This window comes from Molothrus aeneus, chromosome 2, assembly GCF_037042795.1.
Source record: "Molothrus aeneus isolate 106 chromosome 2, BPBGC_Maene_1.0, whole genome shotgun sequence".
NCBI lineage: Eukaryota > Metazoa > Chordata > Aves > Passeriformes > Icteridae > Molothrus > Molothrus aeneus.
Genome location: NC_089647.1, coordinates 115,952,466 through 115,970,540, shown reverse-complemented (window position 1 = coordinate 115,970,540; position 18,075 = coordinate 115,952,466). Strand labels below are relative to the sequence as shown.

The 18,075-nt window shown below is 43.8% G+C and overlaps 2 protein-coding genes across 3 annotated transcripts; one reads left to right on the top strand and one right to left on the bottom strand.

The window, feature by feature from the left end:
* Positions 1 to 1,372: 1,372 nt before the first annotated feature.
* On the bottom strand, positions 1,373 to 8,190 carry CBR1 (carbonyl reductase 1). Its single transcript, XM_066545569.1, has 4 exons — positions 8,059 to 8,190; positions 6,110 to 6,429; positions 3,530 to 3,637; positions 1,373 to 2,337 (listed from the first exon to the last, which is right to left on the bottom strand). The coding sequence occupies exons 2-4, from the start codon at positions 6,393 to 6,395 to the stop codon at positions 1,901 to 1,903; spliced, it is 831 nt and encodes a 276-aa protein (XP_066401666.1). The 5' UTR covers positions 6,396 to 6,429; positions 8,059 to 8,190; the 3' UTR covers positions 1,373 to 1,900.
* Positions 8,191 to 8,224: 34 nt separating this feature from the next.
* SETD4 (SET domain containing 4) lies at positions 8,225 to 17,728 on the top strand. 2 transcript variants are annotated; one of them, XM_066571712.1, is made up of 11 exons: positions 8,225 to 8,273; positions 9,171 to 9,273; positions 9,771 to 9,866; positions 10,637 to 10,674; positions 10,895 to 10,983; positions 12,429 to 12,858; positions 13,705 to 13,879; positions 14,343 to 14,424; positions 14,722 to 14,802; positions 16,382 to 16,505; positions 16,764 to 17,728. In XM_066571712.1, exons 2-11 carry the CDS (start codon positions 9,204 to 9,206, stop codon positions 16,896 to 16,898), a joined length of 1,320 nt encoding a protein of 439 aa, XP_066427809.1. In that variant the 5' UTR covers positions 8,225 to 8,273; positions 9,171 to 9,203; the 3' UTR covers positions 16,899 to 17,728. The 2 variants fall into 2 exon arrangements, with proteins under 2 accessions (XP_066427809.1, XP_066427810.1); XM_066571713.1 differs by lacking the exon at positions 8,225 to 8,273 and having other exon boundaries at positions 9,177 to 9,324.
* Positions 17,729 to 18,075: the final 347 nt, after the last annotated feature.

Genomic DNA, 18,075 nt, shown 5'->3' with positions numbered 1-18,075 from the left:
TGGAGATGCCACGCAGAGGGACAGGCAGCTTTTGAAGCTCGGTGACTCAGGCAGCACTTGAGGGATGAAGAGTTAGACAGGATTCCCCGCTGCTGGATTAAGTCTCTTAAAGCTCTGACTAAATCCAAGAGCCACGTTGTGTTTTGCTGAGTTCCCAGTAACACAACTCGAAGGACACACACAAACTGGTTTTGAGTTACAGTGTAGCAGCCAAAACTTTCACAGCTTTTGTGCTGGTTCTTGGTTTCTTTTCTCTTCTGTGGGATGGGGATTGAAGGCACTTCAGATTATAGTTCATGCTCAGACTCAAATGTTTTTCTTGTCTATGTTACAGTCTCACAAACTGTGAGTTCTGCAGTATTTCACTAACCAGGTACAAAATGGCTAACTATCTCTCTCTCCAAGGTCTTTTAAGGCTGAACAGTCCAATTATGAAATGACACCTCAATTATTTTCACTTTTAACCCAATAACTGATCACTTGAATTCCACAACAGGGACTTTTTTATCCAATTACACAAAACCACCCAAACCCATGGAGAAGAAGGTGAAGAAGGAGCAGCTTCTGCCTAAAACCTCCAACTTGCTCTCTATATATTTTTATTTCTAAACCCTTAAACTCTTGAGTTTCCCACCCTGTTGTGATATCACATACTTCTAGTTGAACTCCACCCCCACAATCCCAGTTCTGCCATTCCATTTTGGAAGCTTCTCCATGGCCTCAGGTCAATGCAGTGTTCTCTTGGGGTCAGTGCCTGGCAGCACAGAAAGTTTAAAATTCTCAGGAGCCAGGGTTCCAACACTTTTGTAGTTTTACCCCTAAACCTAAGGCTTCTGAGGTTTTTTTTTTTTTTCCTTCCCACAGAATAGATTTCCCTGAGAACTTTTGGCTTTCCCTTCCAGGAGCTCTGGGGCATGACTGATGAGGTAATTGCTCACAAAAACAATGCTCCTGTATGCTTAAAAACCAGTTTGTAACCAGCCCTTTGTTCTGTGCTGATAAGCAATTAATAATCCCCCCAAAAATTGATTCCCAATTCCTCCCACTCCAAGGCTTCCCAGCCCAAGCTGTTCTGGGGAGGCCAATGTCAAAGCCACCAGCATCACCTCCCTGACTCCTGATTAACAATTAACAAGACCATTATTGATTTGTCACTCCTAACAACAGCTTTATGGGCAATTGTTTCCAGCTCCTTCAGCCTCAGAAGGGGCAATTTTTCAACTCTGAGACTCTGGAAGGTAATAAGCAACATTTCAACAAATGTAGAGCTCTCCATATCACTTACAGTTCTTGTTGCTGCTATGTGGAGTGCAGTTAATTCAGATTTTATTAAGGAAACTTCTGGCTGTGCAATAAAGGAACAGAGGAACACTTTGCTGTGCCAGGTCTGTAGTTTATTTTCTGTTTCCAATGCACACATCACAAATTCCAGCCACCAACTCTGCTGTAGAGAATGAAAATATATTTTCTGACTTTCTAAGTTCTTAGTACCACAATAATTAAGTATCAGAATATAAATCAGTAATTATTTATTGATATATCAATAACACCAACTGATTATGTTTGGCTATAAATGATAGCTCAGTGCTATTTTTATTTTCACCTAATTCCATTTAGTTCTGATAGTAAGGAATGTCTGTCCAACAGTGATTCTAGTCTTGAGTCTCCCCCAGACAGATCACAGCAGCTCTAGAACAGCCCCATCATCTTTAGAAAACCCTGTGCAGCCTCCAGAACAGCTCTGGATCCTGGAAAATTCTAGTGTGATGAGAGATAAGGCACCTGCTTCCTCATCCCAGCTCCACGAGACCCACCCAGGGCAGAGGGAAAAGGGAATGATGGAGTTAGGAATGAAATCAGGAGAATGAGCTCAGCCCTTTCCATCTCCACCTCCCTGAGCTCACCAGGGTTTGACAGTTTTGTCACTGACAAATTGGCCATGAGGAGCATCAGCGCTGGAAGGCAAAAGGGCCAAATAAACGGGGGTCTCAGCCCCCTCCTCAGGGGACTTGGTGGCCTTGGGACCTGCCATGTCCGTCCTCACCCAGCCAGGGCAGCAGGCATTGAGGAGGATGTGCTCGCCTTTCCTCCGCTCGGTCAGCAGCCGCGCGTGGATCCTGGACAGGACAGTGACCCCGATTTTGGACACCCCATAGGCAGTGTTTGGCCAGCCCTCCTTCTCGTGGACACCTCTCTTGGTGTCTTCCACAAACTTGGCCATGAGCTGCACCAGCTCCTCCTCGGTGATGGCGTCACTGCGGAATTTCTGCTGCAGCTCCTGGCTGCAGCCTCGCAGGGCTGAGCTGCTCACCATGCTGGAGACATTCACCACCCGGCCTGAAAAGAGAATAAAAAGGGATTTTCTTCGCACATTTTCTGTCACGGACATATTTAGTGAAAAATCCTTTGCTAGGAATTTTATTTTCTCCTGAGAAGCTGAGAAGCCTCAGAGGAAAAGAAAAACAATGGTTATCTGCTGCTGTGGGATGCAACAGGAGCATCTGGGATTGGTCTCATGTGGTTGTTTTTAATTAATGGCCAATCACAGCACAGCTGGCTCAGACTCTCTGGTCAGTCACAATCCTTTGTTATCATTCCATTCCATTCCTTTCTATTCCTTGCCAGCCTTCTGATGAAATCCTTTCTTCTATTCTTTTAGTAGATAATTTTCTTTCAATATAATATATATAATAAAATAATAAATCAGCCTTCTGGAACATGGAGTCAAGATCCTCATCTCTTCCCTCATCCTGGGACCCCTGTGAACACCTCCACATTTTCAGCTCCCATTGAAGTGGGGCTGCTCTCCAGTTCTGCATTCACTCCTCAGGTGAATATCTGTAAAATATTTTAGGTGGGTTGTTTTGCAGAGCTCCTGGAAAATCAGATAACTCAATGTTCTGATTTCTAGTAAATGCCATGAGAGGTAATTTAAGGTGTGAGTCTGCAAAGTTTCAGATAAACCTCCAGGAAACAACTTCACCATCAGCAGGTACTCTCTTACTACAGCAGAAATATCACCTGGAGATTTACAAATTCAAGGATTTATCTCCCAGCACTTCAGTAAGAGGAACAAATCAGCTGAATCAGTAAATCACTCATCTCCAAAATTATCTTTCACTGTTTCCCCTCTTACCTGCTACTTCACAGCCATTCTGGTGGTGAATTTGGGGATTTAATCTTAAAAGCCACAGAAATTAATGCTGTTAATGACTTTATTAACAGCCATCCTTCAATGTAGTACAAGAGCACTAGGCTGCAACCCTGGCACTGTTTCCTCTCTCCTCAAAATTTACTCACTCTGTTTATTCCTTCTCCCTCAGGAAATAAAAACCTGTTCTTCATCTGTTTGACTTCTTTTTTCCTTGAAAACCTCGATGCATTTAAATATTAGAAGAGACCACATTTCACTTATAGCAGCAAACACATCTGAAACACTGGTGCAATGCCTGAGACTGGAGAGGATTTCCCATTGAAAAGGGCCAAAATTCAAACAAAACTCTCTTTTCACTTGTTATGTTTCACTTACCATAAGGCTTCACAAGAGGCAGCAATTCTGTGCAAACATTCCTGGTTCCAAAAAAGTTTGTCTTCAGTGTAACCTCAGCCTGGACTGCAAATGGAGTGGTGTCATGAACTGGTCATAAGAAGTAGGAAGGAAAAAAAAAAACACCAACAAAAATTAGAATTGTAACACTGTTTGAATAGAAGTTATCAAACCCCAAGAGTTTATCTTATCTTGCTGTTTTTAATAATTAGAAAACTGGTATATGATCATAGACTGGGCAGGTGTTCATTGTCTCCAAATCCATGATATTTCAAAAGAGAAATTGTAACAGGTCATTATTTGATGTGGTTTTAATTGTCAAACATGTTTAATGACCCGCACTCATTTGCAAATCACTCACTTGCATTTAAATCTCACACATGAAGCCAGATTGTGACCCATGGCCAGAGTTATGGCAGGGGGAGAACTAAAATCCTACAGAACCCCAAATCCTGCTCCATGTCCTGCCTTCCTTGTGAGAGAGAACTTCCTGACACCCCCAGCCCCACTCATGTGTCTAACAGGGTACATGGTAAAACTCTGAAACTCCATGATTTAAGAACCTTTATCAGAAAACCCTTCCCAGAGAGGCTCATCCAGAAGATAACCACAGCTCCAGCACCATTTGATACAGGAAGTTTTAGCTGGATTAAGGACTTTGCTGGACAAATGCAGCACAAAACCAAAATAACAAAACTTAATGGCAAATCTTTGACGGGCTGCAATAGCACATGATGCTACAACTAAGAAAGGAAAGCATAAATTCTGGGATGGCAGCAAAAACTTGGTGAAGCAAGAAGCAAATTGGGTAGAAATATCAATCTGGGAAGCAAAAATTGTAACCATGGGAGAAGCATCACAGCAAGTTCTTACACAGATGTTACACCCTCTGTGCTTGATACAGCAGCAGTTCCTTTATCAGTTAAACAGTTTAACTGATAGTTAATCAGTTTTTAACAGGTAAACTCTTAACAGTTCCTAAATTGTGATTTACTGCTGACTCAGCTGTCAGCTCGAGGAGAGTCAAGGCTGAACATCTGGAAGTTATATTTTAACTGCTGCTGGAATCTTTGCTGAGCACACCCTGAAGCTCAGACAATTCTATTAACAGCCGCCTCCCAAGAAGCTGATCTTAAACAATTTTCCTATAAAGTAACAAGCAAAAGAGTCAGAAGATCATCACTGCACTCCCACTCCATAAGAAGTTCCCTACTCTCTTTCAGTGTGAAGCTGTTCCCCCTTGCAACACCCCAGTTAGGCCACCCCAAAGCTTCTCCTGTGCAGGTGAACAATCCCAGCTGTGCCAGCCTTTCCTCCCAGCAGAGCTGCTCCATCCCTCTGCCCATCCTGGAGCCTCCTCTGGGCTCTCTGCAGCAGCTCCAGCTCCTCCCTGGGCTGGGGCAGGCCTGGGGCAGCTCTGCAGGTGGAGTCTCACCTGAGGGGGGAACAGGGGTACAATCCCCACCACAAAACCATCAGCCAGACTTGTGATTTGCTCTGTCTGGAGCAAATTCTGATTCTGGATTTCATACACATGACAAAAGTTTGTCCTTCCACCTTGAAACTGCTGAGTCTCACTTTCCCTGCCTTTCTGCCCACAGGGAGGTGAAAGGGTTAAACTCTTGCCCAGCACAGCAGGATTTAAGTGGTTCAGAGGTGACTGAATGGCCTGAGAAAGTTCCAGACAGCAAAGCCCACAGCAGGGACAATGAAGGTGCTTTTTCATCAGCTGGAATCCCTGAGCAGAGAGTGCACAGAACAGAGCAGGGGGTGGAGAAGAGAGAAAACACAGCAGCTCCCTGAGGCACAGGGAGACATTCCCAATGGAGATAGATGGGCACTGAGGCAATGAACCCAGCCCAGCTCACTGCCCTGTGTGCCTCAATGTTTCCATGTGGTGCAAACACACCCCTCCAGGGATGCATGTTTACAGGAACATGGAATTGTTACAGCTGCAAAAGCTTTCCCAGCTCATGGAGTGCCTGCCCCATGGGCACCTTGTCCCCAGCCCAGAGCACTCAGTGCCACCTGCAGGGGACACCTGCAGGGCTGGGCACTGCAAAGCTCCCTGGGCAGCCTTTCCATGGAGAAATTCCTCCTGGTGTCCAAGCTGAGCCTGCCCTGGCACACTGTTCTCACATAATCCTTAGGATGAGAAATTTGCCCAAGCAAAAATGCAGCATGGCACTGACACAGAAGTGTTGGATGCACCCAGTGCCCTCTCCACAGAACACAGAACTACCCCAGCAGAGCTCTTCCTCCTTTGAAAGCAATGCCAGCCTTGCTCACCAGCACGTTGAGCCCTCCATACTTCTCCCTGAGGAAGTCCAGGCCTTCCTTGGGCACCTCCAGGGATGGATGGGCACTCCAAACCGCCCTGGGCCACCCCTTCCAAGGCCTGAGCACCCTTTCCATGGAGAAATTCCTCCTGATGTTCAACCTGACCCTCCCCAGGCACATTATTCTCACATCATCCTTTAAGATGGGAAGTTTGCCCAAGCAGAAAGCGCTGGATGCACCCCCTGCCCTCTCCACAAAGTACCCCAGGAGAGCACTTCCCACCTTTGAAGGCAATACCAGCGTTGTTCACCAGCACGTCCAGCCCTCCATACTTGTCCTTGAGGAAGTCACGGAGCGCTCGGATGCTCTGCAGGTCATCGATGTCCAGCTGGTGGAAGAGGGGGTGCAGCCCCTCCTGCTGGAGCTGTGCCACGGCGGCCTGGCCACGGCCGGCATCCCGCGACGTCAGGTACACATCCCCCGGGAACTGCCGGCACAGCGCCCGCACGATGGCCAGGCCAATGCCCTTGTTGGAGCCCGTCACCACAGCCACGCGCACGTTGGACATTGCTCCCTGGGAACGCGAGCCAAGGTCACAGGAACTGCCAACAGCAAAGAAAAGGTCAGTCAGACACGCAAAATGGCTGCTGGGAAAGGAATTAGAATCCTGGGATGGTTTGGGTTGGAAGGGACTGTGGAAGCCCAGGGCACCGGGAATATTTCTGTGTCTGCTCTGGGGTGCCCTGACTCTGACCCTCATCCATGGAGAAAGTTTCCCAGACTTCAATATAAACTAGAACCCACAAAAGTGTGAAATAGATTACAGAGAGTAGTGTAAGTGTATCACTGGGTGAGAAATTGAGGATTTTGGATTTTTAGTGCATTGTGGATGGAAGCAAGATGGAGGGCACAGGGTGTCATCCTGGGTTTCTTCTTCATGTTTCTTCCTCCTTCTTCCCCATGGGTTTGGGTGGCATTTTGTAACTGGGTGGAAAAGTCCCCATTGCAGCTCTTTGGGATCAGTTATTAGGTTAAAAGGGAAAATAATCCAGGTGTCAGTTCTTCATTGGATAGTTCAGTCTTTTGTGCCTTCTAATGAAAAGCTGCAGAACTCACAGTAGTGAGACTGTTTTACTGATAAGAAACAATAAACTCTTAAATCCAAAAATGAACTACTGTCTCAAGTGCCTTCAATTCAAACCCAGTGAAACCAACAACTAAAACCCCCACAACCTTAAAGATTGTCTCGTTGTCATGGTCACCTTCCACTATCCCAGGTCACTCCCATCCAACCTGGCCTTGAACATTTCCAGCAGTGTGGACCCTTCCTAGGTAAGTGTTTTCTCTTTAAAATATTATTTAAAATTCCACCTCGGATTATGTGAAACTACATTCCTGTGCAAGGCGTGTAAAATCCTAAGGCAACACGAGGTATTCACAGAGATATCTGGTGTTAAGTGTTCTGAAGAAAAGCCAAGCAGTGATAGGTAAAAAGAAGAAATGTCTTGACTAAAAATTACCGGTGACTAATCTTTCATACTAAATGAACATTTTTGTAGGAGGAAGCTCTTCTGCACTTGCACCTCACAGAAAGACTTTCCACCTTTTGGGAATATTCAATTGGGTCAGCTCAAGTTTTGCTGAAAACTTCAGGCTCAAAGCTGAGCAACCTGGTTTAGTGCAAGGTATCCCTGTCCATGGCAAGGGCTGGAACTGGATGATCTTTAAGGTCCCAAACAATATTAAAAAAAGGATGGTGTATCTTTATCTTCCAGTGCCAGGCAGGAGGAGCACTTACAGCCTTTTCCGGGAAAAACAGCAGAGCGCAGGCTGACTACAATGGCCGGTTGTGTAACACAGCATCCAAAACCTGCTTGCTGCTTTTCTAATCGATACAGTGCATTTAGAGAAGCTGCATTCCCCCCACAAAAACAAGTTTAAACGCTGGCTTTGCCCCCTTTTGACATCATTACCATCTCTTTCTTTCTAATTTACTTGTAACCCTAAGCAGGCATCCAGCGAGTATAAAACACTCCAGGAATCTCCAGAGTGACGGCCCAGGGTTAGGAACGCCATTCTCCCCTCACCACAAGCCTCCCTCTGTCCCCCCTCGTCTCGTCCCCCTCAGGGGAGGGAACCCGCAGGCCGCCATCAACCCCGACGCCCTCGGGGGGGACACGGGCGTGAAGGGTCCGGTGGAAGGGGGGGACACCCAGCACCCCATCACCCACCTCCAGCACCGCAGGGACCTCTCCCTCGTCCCTCAGCTCCACACAGCGAGGACAGAGAACGTTATATCCAAAGCACAGACACCCGCAAACCGCGGGGAAGGGAGATGGGGACGCCCCTAAGATGGCGGAGCAGCCCCGCCTCAGGGGCGGGAGAGCGGGCGGGACTCGCGGAGAGGGACCGCGAGGGAATGTCGGTGCTGGTGTCCCCTTTGCAGGTGGGTTTGGGACACCGGGGAGCAATTCTAGCCCCAGGAGAGACTCGGGAATCACAGTCTGGGCTGGTAGGGGAGGACGCGCTTGGGGCTCCCAGGGGGAGTGCGCGGAGCACGGGCGGTCCCTCAGGAAGTTCCGCTCCCGCAGCGCTGCCGGGGCCGTTTCTCTCCCTCTCGTCCCAGGGGTTTGTGCCGAGCGGGGAATGGAGATTGGTTAGCACAGGATTCCCAGTTCTGGGATGGGATGGGATGATAGGGGATGGGGTTTGGACTCCATGATCTCTGAGGTCTTTTCACCCCAAAGGAACGGGCTGGGATGGAGGGCCGGCCTCTGAGGAGCCCGAGCGCCAGTGGGTGATCCCGGCTCCCTGCAGCCCTCCGTCCTGGCAGGGAAAAGCTGCGCTTCGAGCTTCAGTTCAGGGCAATTCTAGCAAAAGGAAAGAGATCAGGGCAAGGTTCTTGCCCAGAGGGTGCTGGCACTGCCCAGGCTGCCCAGGGAATGGGCACGGCCCCGAGGCTGCCACAGCTCCAGGAGCCTTTGGCCAGCGCTGCCAGGAATGCCCAGGCTGGGCTTGCTGGGCTCTGGGCAGGGCAGGGCTGGCACTGGATCATCCTTGTGGATCTTTCCCACCTCAGGATATTCCATAAGTCCATGAAATATCGTCCCATCCCATCCCATCCCATCCCATCCCATAGCAGGGACACCTCCCACTGTCCCAGCTGCTCCCAGCCCCAGTGCCCAGCCTGGCCTTGGGCACTGCCAGGGATGCAGGGGCAGCCCCAGCTGCTCTGGGCACCCTGTGCCAGGGCCTGCCCACCCTCACAGTAATAAATTAGAAAGTGGCTTTAAATGTTTCTTAATCAGTTATTTTTAATTTATATATTTTTTTTTTAATTCAGGTTGTCTAAAAAAGGCAAAATCTGTTGCTTAATATGAAGAAAAGCAGAGGTCGGACAGGTCGAAAGAGAAGAAGAAAGCACTTGAAGGGTTTTATGGATGGAGGTATCATCATACCTGGAAGTTAAATAAGAAAATAACCAGTTGTTCCTCAAGGTGTCACTTGGTTATTTATATTTTCAAAAGCCTTTCTGCTTGGAAAATTACATTCATAAATGTTACCTTTTTTAATATGCAAATATCTGAGTATTAGTTTACAGTCCCAAGCAGAGCATGGTGAATTTTCTGAGCTCACTTTTCTGTCTAATGGCAAATATCACATTATTCTAAAATTCCTTGAACATGCTGAATAACTCACACATTTCTGAGACCTCCCAGTGCCCAGAGACTCCAAATTAGTTTATTATTTAGTTTACAAATAACTAAATAATAAGTTTAAACAAATTAGTTTATTTATTTAGTTCAATTCTTTCTTGCCATTCTGTTATGCTTTAAAATGTCCAAAATACAGTTTCTCTGACTGTACAGTAAAATTTTTTATATTTCCTTTATTGTCCAACAGAATGCCCTTTAATAGCATTAATTTATTTTTCTGTTTTTAGTCAACTGCAGTCACAAGCTGGAATACATTAAACTTAAGAAGTGGCTAAAAGAGAGAGGATTTGAAGACAGTAATTTAAGGCCAGCAGAGTTCTGGGGTAATGCTTTAATTATTTCTTGATGGTACAAATTTCTGAATCTTCTAAGAATTTTAGCCGCCAGCTTTCATTTTGAATCATGCCCCTGTCTGGCATCAAGAAAAAAACCAGTTACTGATACTCTTCCAAGGATTCTTGTAATGTCAATTTAACATGAAAAAATAGACATGGAGGCCTGAAAAAGCCAAAATTTGAAGTGTTAACAAAGCAGTTTTTGGAATTCAACCTTGTTATAATTTGTTTATCTTTTTATCCCCAAGCAAGTTCAGCAGAAAGCTGAGGTTCACTTAGTAATCTTTACTGTAAAGATTTATACTTATATTTTTTCCTCTCTCTGTAGGTTTTATTTTAAATATTTTGTAATAATATAGACAGAGCAGACAGAACAGGATGGATCAGAGAAAAATATTGTGACTAGAAATGCTAAAGTTTAGTTAAAACTCTGAAACCAAGAGCTGCAGATGGTGATGAAAAATGTGTTTGAGGAAAAAATGGAGAAAAAGAAGGTGAATAATTGCTATAAGTGGGAGAAAAAAAAGCTGAACAATTGCTAGAATTAGACAGCAAATGCTGCAGCTTATGAAGGAAAAAGATCCTGAAAAATAAAGAAAATTGGAGCAAAATAAATGAGGTCTATCTGGAGCAGTCCATAATTGAATTTATGTTTTGTTACACATAGTGCCTGTTCTGTTAGAGCTTTTCCTTGCTGACCTGATCCCTGATTTTCCATCTCTCCATTTATTTACTCCTGCTCTGTGTTCCTTCTTCAGAGACAGGCAGAGGATTGATGACAACAAAAGCTCTCCAGGTGAGTGATGCTGTTTCTGATGCAGGAGCCTTTCAGCATTTTTTGACATTTAATGATTTTTGCAACAAGCAAAGCTCAGAAATGCATTGTGAATGTAATTTCTGCCTTTTGGACTGGTGCAGCCATAAGGTGAAACCACCAGTCCCCACAGTAATTAAATGAGCCTCTACACTTGATTTTGACTGGTTTTTGTGTGTATTTTTTCCCTCCTCCCTCAAAGGCAGGAGATGTGATTATTTCATTGCCTGAGAAGTGTTTGCTCACCACGAGCACCGTCCTCAGCAGCTGCCTGGGAGGACACATTGAGAAGTAAGTGACAAGTGACACTTGGTGGCCTTCAGTGGGGTTTTCCAGCAATAATGAATCCTCTGAAGGGGTGCTGGAGCTTTAAACTGAGTACCCTGAGTGGTGCCAGCACTTTGGGGATGTGGAATGCTCAGATGGAGAACATTTTTGATACATACTGAACATTTGCTAAATACTGAGCACCCCCTTTTAGCTTGGCACAGCTGGAGAGAGGGCACAGCTGCAGCTGGAGCTGCCTCAGAGCTTGCTTGGCCCTAAATGCCAATTAGGAATGGTTTTTTGGGAATTTGGGAGCCAGCTTCAATAGGACAAGGAAGATAAAACTGGGCTGCAAAGCCAGGGCCCTTTAGAAAATTAGGAACAAATTGGAAATTTGGAAAATTTGGAACAAAGCCCCATGCTGGGCATTGAATACTTGTGTATCCTGAAAAAAGCCAGCTCAGGGGGTGAGCCTGAAATTGGTATTAAATCCAGCTTTTATTGCCCCTTGGAAATCAGCCCCAGGACTTGGAGATGAAATGCAAAGAAGTTTTAAAACTTCAAGAGAGCTCTGAGAGAGGTAAAACTCTGCTGTGTCCATTTCCCATCTCACCTCTGTGGGTCTGCTGCATTGGTATTTTTATTGTTATTTTATTTCTATTTTTATTTTATTTTACTTTTATTTTATTTATATTTTATTTTATTTATATTTTATTTTTCGTTTTATTTTTTACTTTTTATTTTAATTTTATTTATTTGTATTTTACTTTTTACTTTTATTTATTTTTCTTTCGATCTTATTTTTCTTTCTTTTTTATTTTTATTTTTATTCCTATTTTATTTTGACTTTTATTTATTTTCATTTGATTTAATTTTATTTTTATTCTACTTTTTATTTTTATTTTTTTATTTTTATTATAAATATTTATAAATAAATATTTATTTATATATAATATATGTAATATATAATACATATAAATATATATAAAATATATTATATATATTTATATATGTTTATATATACTAATCCTTATATATAATATTTATTTTATTTTAATTTATTTTAATTTTCCCTCCTTTTTTCTTTTTCTTTTTCTTTTTCTTTTTCTTTTTCTTTTTCTTTTTCTTTACTTTATTTTATTTAAAATATTTAGAAATAAATATTTATATATATTATATATATAATATATAATACATATAAATATATATGATATATATAATATATATTATATATATTTATTTTATATATGTTTATATATAGTAATCCTTATATATAATATTTATTTTATTTTAATTTATTTTAATTTTCCCTCCTATTTTGTTTTTATTTTTTATTTTTATTTCTATTTCTATTTCTATTTTACCTTTAATTTTTTTTTACTTTTTTATTTTTATTTTTTATTTCTATTTTTTATTTAATTTCTATTTTAATTTAATTTTATTTTGGTTTTATTTTTATTTTCCAATAGCTGGAAGCCCCCCGTGTCTCCTTTGCTGGCCCTGTGCACGTTTTTGATAGCAGAGAAACACGCTGGGGAGAAATCTCCATGGAAGCCCTACCTGGATGTTCTACCCAAGACTTACACCTGCCCTGCTTGTATGGAACCTGATGTCATCAATCTGCTCCCAAAACCCTTAAAAAAGAAAGCTCAGGAGCAAAAAATGATGATCCAAGAGCTGTTCAGATCTTCCAAAGCTTTCTTCTCTTCCCTGCAGCCTTTATTTACTGAGAGCACAGGAACTATTTTTAATTTCAGTGCTTTGGAGTGGGCTTGGTGCACTATAAATACCAGGACAATCTACATGAAACATCCCCACAGGGACTGTTTCTCCCTGGAGCCAGATGTTTATGCATTGGCACCATATTTAGATTTGCTAAACCACAGCCCAAATGTTCAGGTAAGAAGTTCAAAATAGATCAGTAAATTTCTGTATTTTTCTAAAGTGCACTCTGTCAATGCCATCTGCATTCATGTGATGGACGAGGAGCGTGGGGAGGGCAGGGATGGATCTCACAGGGGGAGGAATGGCTCAGCTCCTCAGGAACTGGAGTGCCAGGACACAGGGAATGGTTTCAGACTGCCAGAGGGCAGGGCTGGATGGGATATTGGGGAAAATCCTGTCCTGGCAGGGCTGGCATGGAATTCCAGAGCAGCTGGGGCTGCCCCTGCATCCCTGGCAGTGCCCAAGGCCAGGCTGGGCACTGGGCACACTGGGAGGTGTCCCTGCCATGGCAGGGGTGGGATGAGATATTTAAGGTCCCTCACAGCTCAAACATTCAGTAATTGTAGAATTCAAATATTTCAGTTTGTGCAGCAAAGCCAAGGTGCAGGGAGAGCCCACAGTGGCTGGGGGAGCTTGGCATCCAAACCATCTGTTGGGAAGAGCCACTTGTGAACACCCCCCCAATGATCTGCTCCTAAAAGCAGGACAAATTCCTTGTCCTGGCACAAATTCCATGGTCCCTGTGTTGCTTCACCTCTGGCTGAAGCCTCAGAGCAGCCTGAGGGGCGTGCAGAGGGAATTTCCACCTTCTGTCAGGCTCTGGGTGCCACCACTGGACTGGGGCAGCACAGGAGGGGCCAACCCTGTGTGGAGCCATCTGTGTTTGCAGATCTGGGGTCCCTCCAGGAGGTCCCAACAACTGAACAAGAATTTCAATCCTCTGAGGTTTCAAAATTCAAAGGTTTATTTCCTTTTTCACCCTACCAAGAATAAAATCCTTTTATTTTTCACTCCCTGAAGGTCAAGGCTGGGTTTAATGAGCAGACAAGGAGCTATGAAATTTGGACAAATTCACAATGCAGAAAATACCAGGAAGTTTTGATCTGCTATGGACCTCATGATAATCAGAGGCTGCTGCTGGAATATGGATTTGTTGCCATGGACAACCCTCAGAGCAGTGTTTATGTCTCAGCAGGTTGGATTTATGGATTGTCTGAGCATTGAAAGGCACAAAACCAGAGAACTGAGTGTGTGAATTCTCAAGGAGTGCAAAAGGGTTTGATCCCTCTTTGCACAGACTTTAATGATTTAATTTTTGCTTAATTTAAAATGGGTTTTGTGGCCATTTTTATTTTTAAAATTTGTTGTTATTAACAACATCTGTGTAGAGATTCCAGCTGGATGTCTTAGATTGCAGCACTGAGGATTGAAATCCAGATCTCCACAAACTGAACTTGCTTGGAGTGTTTCATAACTTCACTTTGAGTCAGGATTTCTGTTAGAATCCTGGAGAGAATTCTGGAAAGTTCATCAAAAATTAACAGGTTTTGATCTTAGTCCTACATGAAAAAGATGGTTGAAATATTTTCTCAGAATTGATGATTGCAGTTTCTCATACATACAATTTGTTTAAATATGTAAACTGTATTTTTCTGCAGATACCCTCCTCAAATATTTCTCACCACTGGACAAGCAGAGAAAGGCCAAAGTTTCCATTCTAAAGGATCATGATTTCCTAGAGTAAGTATCTGGAGTTTTTTGTTTCCTGGTGGGATTTTAATTCAGTTTTTCTGGGAGTCAGATTTTGCTCCTAGTATCAAAATCCAGCAAAAAAATAGAATTGTTTTTTTTACAAACTCACTGCTTGGGAGAGATGGAGAAGTTATAAATACCAGTAATTTAAATAAATTAAATATAATGGTAAATATAAATACCAATAAATATCAAAGCTGGAGATCTACCATGGCTGATGTGTCTCAGGAAGAAAACTCACTCTAAAGCCCACCTTAACTTCATCTCATCCCTTGGACTGTGTAGGAACCTGACCTTTGGCTGGGAGGGACCATCCTGGAGACTCCTCACAGCCCTCAAGGTGCTGAGTCTGGCAGCAGAGGAATTGTGAGTTGGAGCAGCCTCAATATTTATGGGGTGGGTGTGCAGGAGCCTTTGGCTTTGATTGCATGGAATCACCAGGGTGGGAAGAGCCCCCAGGATCAGCCAGTGCCACCCCAGTGCCACCAGCATCACCCCAATCCCTGTCCCCAGGGCCACATCCAGACTGCTCTGGGACAGTTCCAGGGACTCCAAACCTCCCTGGGCAGCTCAGCCCAAGGCCTGACCACTCTGCCAGGGAATTTTATTTCCCAATATCCAATAGCAATGAAATTTGAGGCCATTTCCTCTCCTCCTTTCCCTGCCCCTCCTGTCAGGAGCTGTGCAGAGCACTGAGGTCCCCCCTGATCCCCCTTTGCTCCAGGCTGAGCCCCCCCAGTTCAGCCAATCCCCCCAGGATTTGGTTTCCAGCCCTTTCCCAGTTATTTTTGCCCTCTCTGGCCAAGCTCCAAGCCCTCAATGTCATTTTTTGGGGAACACTGCACAAGCTGGGAGAGAATCCCACTCCCTGCCCTGCTCTGGCCCAGGTTTGCAGCACTCCAGGGCAGAAGCTGAGTTTATTCCCACTGGTGCTCAGATTTGCAGCTTCAATCTGAAAGGGAATTTAGACCAAGAGGGAAATCAAGCTTTTCTCTTTTTTTCCCCACAGTAAGATCCCAGCTCAGCCCAAGGCCTGACCACTCTGCCAGGGAAATTTTCTGTCCCAGTCTCCAACCTGAGCCTGCCCTGGTGCCATTTGAGGCCATTTCCTCTCATTTTTTCCCTTCCCCTCCTGTCAGGAGCTGTGCAGAGCACTGAGGTCCCCCCTGAGCCTCCTTTGCTCCAGGCTGAGCCCCCCCAGCTCCTTCAGCTCCTCCTCCCAGGATTTGTTTTCCAGCCCCTTCAATATTTTCTGTTTTCCCCCACTCTTTCTTTGCTCTCTGCTGGCTGTGAGTGACACACTGGGACAATGTTTGGATCTCCTGTGTCTGATTTGTTGACCCCAGGTGAGAAATGAAAAGAGGAAAGTCAGAGAACACCACTGGCTGTAAACTCCCTCCCCTTTTGCTGCTTTGGTGATTTCCTTTCCTGTATTATTTTCCCTTTCTATTTCAAACCTCTATTTCCTCTATTCCCTTCTATTTCAAGATGTTCCCTCAAGGTTCAGGCTTCTTTCAGGCCTTTTTCCTGTTGGTTTGATGAAATTTTAAATGCTTTTAACCTGGTTTGATTTCCTTGAGTCATGTGTTCCACAGGCTGGAATTCCAGGGCTGAGGAAGTTGCTGAAATTCATCTCCAGGGACTCTCAGTGCACTTGGAGCATTTATTCCAAATCAGCCTCAAACATCAGGGGTAGAAAATGATTACCTGCATTTTGCTTGGAATAAATGAAATGAGGCAATAAATTAATGAGAAAAGGCTTGTTCAGAGCTGTTTGTGCTTTGAAGATTCATTGCTGAGTGGAATAAATTGATCTGAGAACTAAAAATAAATCCCTGGGCTGGGTTACAGGCCCAGGTGAGGGCCAGGGCAGCAGAGCCACGTTTGGCATCCAGCTGGGGAGTGCAGCAAATCATTCTGAACTCTTCCACCATTTTGGTTCCAGTGCCTGCTGGAGGAGGATCCTGCTTGGTGATGTCTCTTCAGCCAGGAATGAACAGCAGGCTTTGGCTACAGCAGCAAAAATTTGTCAGTTTTTAATAGAGGAGACCCAGCATGTCCTTCTCCAGGTAACTTGGGAAAACAAGGGAGCTCATTCCTTTCTCCATCAGAACTATGTCATTTTCTAAAGAAGAATTTTGATGATTTTTCCCTCTCCCTCTTTTTTTTTTTCCTTTTTACTATCAAAGTTTCTCTTGTGAAATTAAAAAACCCCACTATTTTACCATAATCAATGAAATCCTTACGGATTTCCACAGATTTTCTCTTCACATCCTATTAAATAATCAGAATTTGGAATAATTTCATCCCATTTGTCTCAACTGCAGATTTCCCAGTTGAAAAGAGACAAAGAGAACCTCAAAACCCACCTGGCTTTGGTGGAAATGCTGCGCTCAGAAGACCTCAAGATCCTACAAAAATCAGCTGAGATTCTTTGCAACTTGAATTTAGGAACAACTTGAGCCCCCTGGAGCTGTGACAGCTGTAATTGCTCAGGGATTATTGCCAGATTATTACTCTTTTAATGGATTTGAGCAGCAAAGAATAATTTACATTTCATCAGAATAATTTTGGTCTTTGCTGACCTTCACACAGAAGGTTCAGCTGAAGAGGAGAGCTCGAGCTCCTTGGTTTGGAGAAAAGAGAATTTTTTTAAAGGGCATTTCAGGGCAGGACCCTTATTTAAGCTGCAGAAACTTCATTTGGAATTGGGATTCTCTTGTGATTGTTTTCCATGATGTGATTTTAAAAAGTGTTTATTTTTGTGAATATATTACCTCATTTTCTACAAGACTTGTCTGCTTTATTTTTCTAAAATCCTTCCTGGAGCTGGAACTCCCTTTCTTACATCCTTGAGGCCAATTCACCTTCAGATTTGCCTAAATTATATTTTTAAGTCATTTGCCACCATATTTTCCACTCTAATCAGTCCCATTAAACCCTGCTCAGTTTAGATTGGATATCAGGAATTTTTTTTCCATGGGAAGGGTTGTAAAACATTGGAACCCAGGGCAGAGTCCCCCGTCCCTGGGACTGTCCAAAAACGTGGATGTGGCACTTGAGGCCTTGGTTTGATGGTGACCATGGGGTGATGGTTGAACTTTGAGCTTAAAGTCTTTTCCAGCCTTAAGGATTCAGGGATTTTCTGGCTCTGAGTGCCTCCTGAGGTTCCTTTGGATTTGGGGGGAATTCTCACCTGTTTTTCTCCAGGTCCTTCTGTGCCACTGACTGGCTCAGCCCTGCCCCTGTGACTGTTTGACCTTCCTTTAATAAAGCCCTTTTCATTCTCTAACACCAGCTGTGTTTCTAATTTTATCATTTGATCCCAAAATGGTGCCAGAGTTAAAGGAGATAAGGCTCTTTGGCTGGATTATTTCTCTTTTATTTTTTTCCTGAAGATGGTTATTTTAAGAACAGCTCCTGTACAATGTGTCTGGCCTGGTGAATAGAGTTGGACAGAAGATGATTTGCTTTTGCTCCACATTTATTCCAGGTGCTTTGGATATGAGCTCTGCTCCTGGAACTCCTGCACACCCTCCAGGGAGAGCAGGAAAGGGAGTCTGGAAATGCAGGAAAGAAGGCAGAGCACAGCAGTTTATGTGTATATATAAAAATAGAACTTTAAATTTAAGCTTAAAC

What these genes read in the sequence shown, in the direction of transcription:
- CBR1 (XM_066545569.1), bottom strand. Translation starts at nt 6,395, where the DNA reads ATGTCCAACGTGCGCGTGGCTGTGGTGACGGGCTCCAACAAGGGCATT. An exon ending in CGCTGGTATTGCCTTCAAAG is followed by an intron (nt 3,638 to 6,109) that starts GTGGGAAGTGCT and finishes TCTTATGACCAG; the next exon opens with TTCATGACACCACTCCATTT. An exon ending in GCCTCTTGTGAAGCCTTATG is followed by an intron (nt 2,338 to 3,529) that starts GTAAGTGAAACA and finishes TTCTCTTTTCAG; the next exon opens with GCCGGGTGGTGAATGTCTCC.
- SETD4 (XM_066571712.1), top strand. Translation starts at nt 9,204, where the DNA reads ATGAAGAAAAGCAGAGGTCGGACAGGTCGAAAGAGAAGAAGAAAGCAC. An exon ending in CAGTGTTTATGTCTCAGCAG is followed by an intron (nt 13,880 to 14,342) that starts GTTGGATTTATG and finishes ATTTTTCTGCAG; the next exon opens with ATACCCTCCTCAAATATTTC. An exon ending in AGTCTGGCAGCAGAGGAATT is followed by an intron (nt 14,803 to 16,381) that starts GTGAGTTGGAGC and finishes TTTTGGTTCCAG; the next exon opens with TGCCTGCTGGAGGAGGATCC.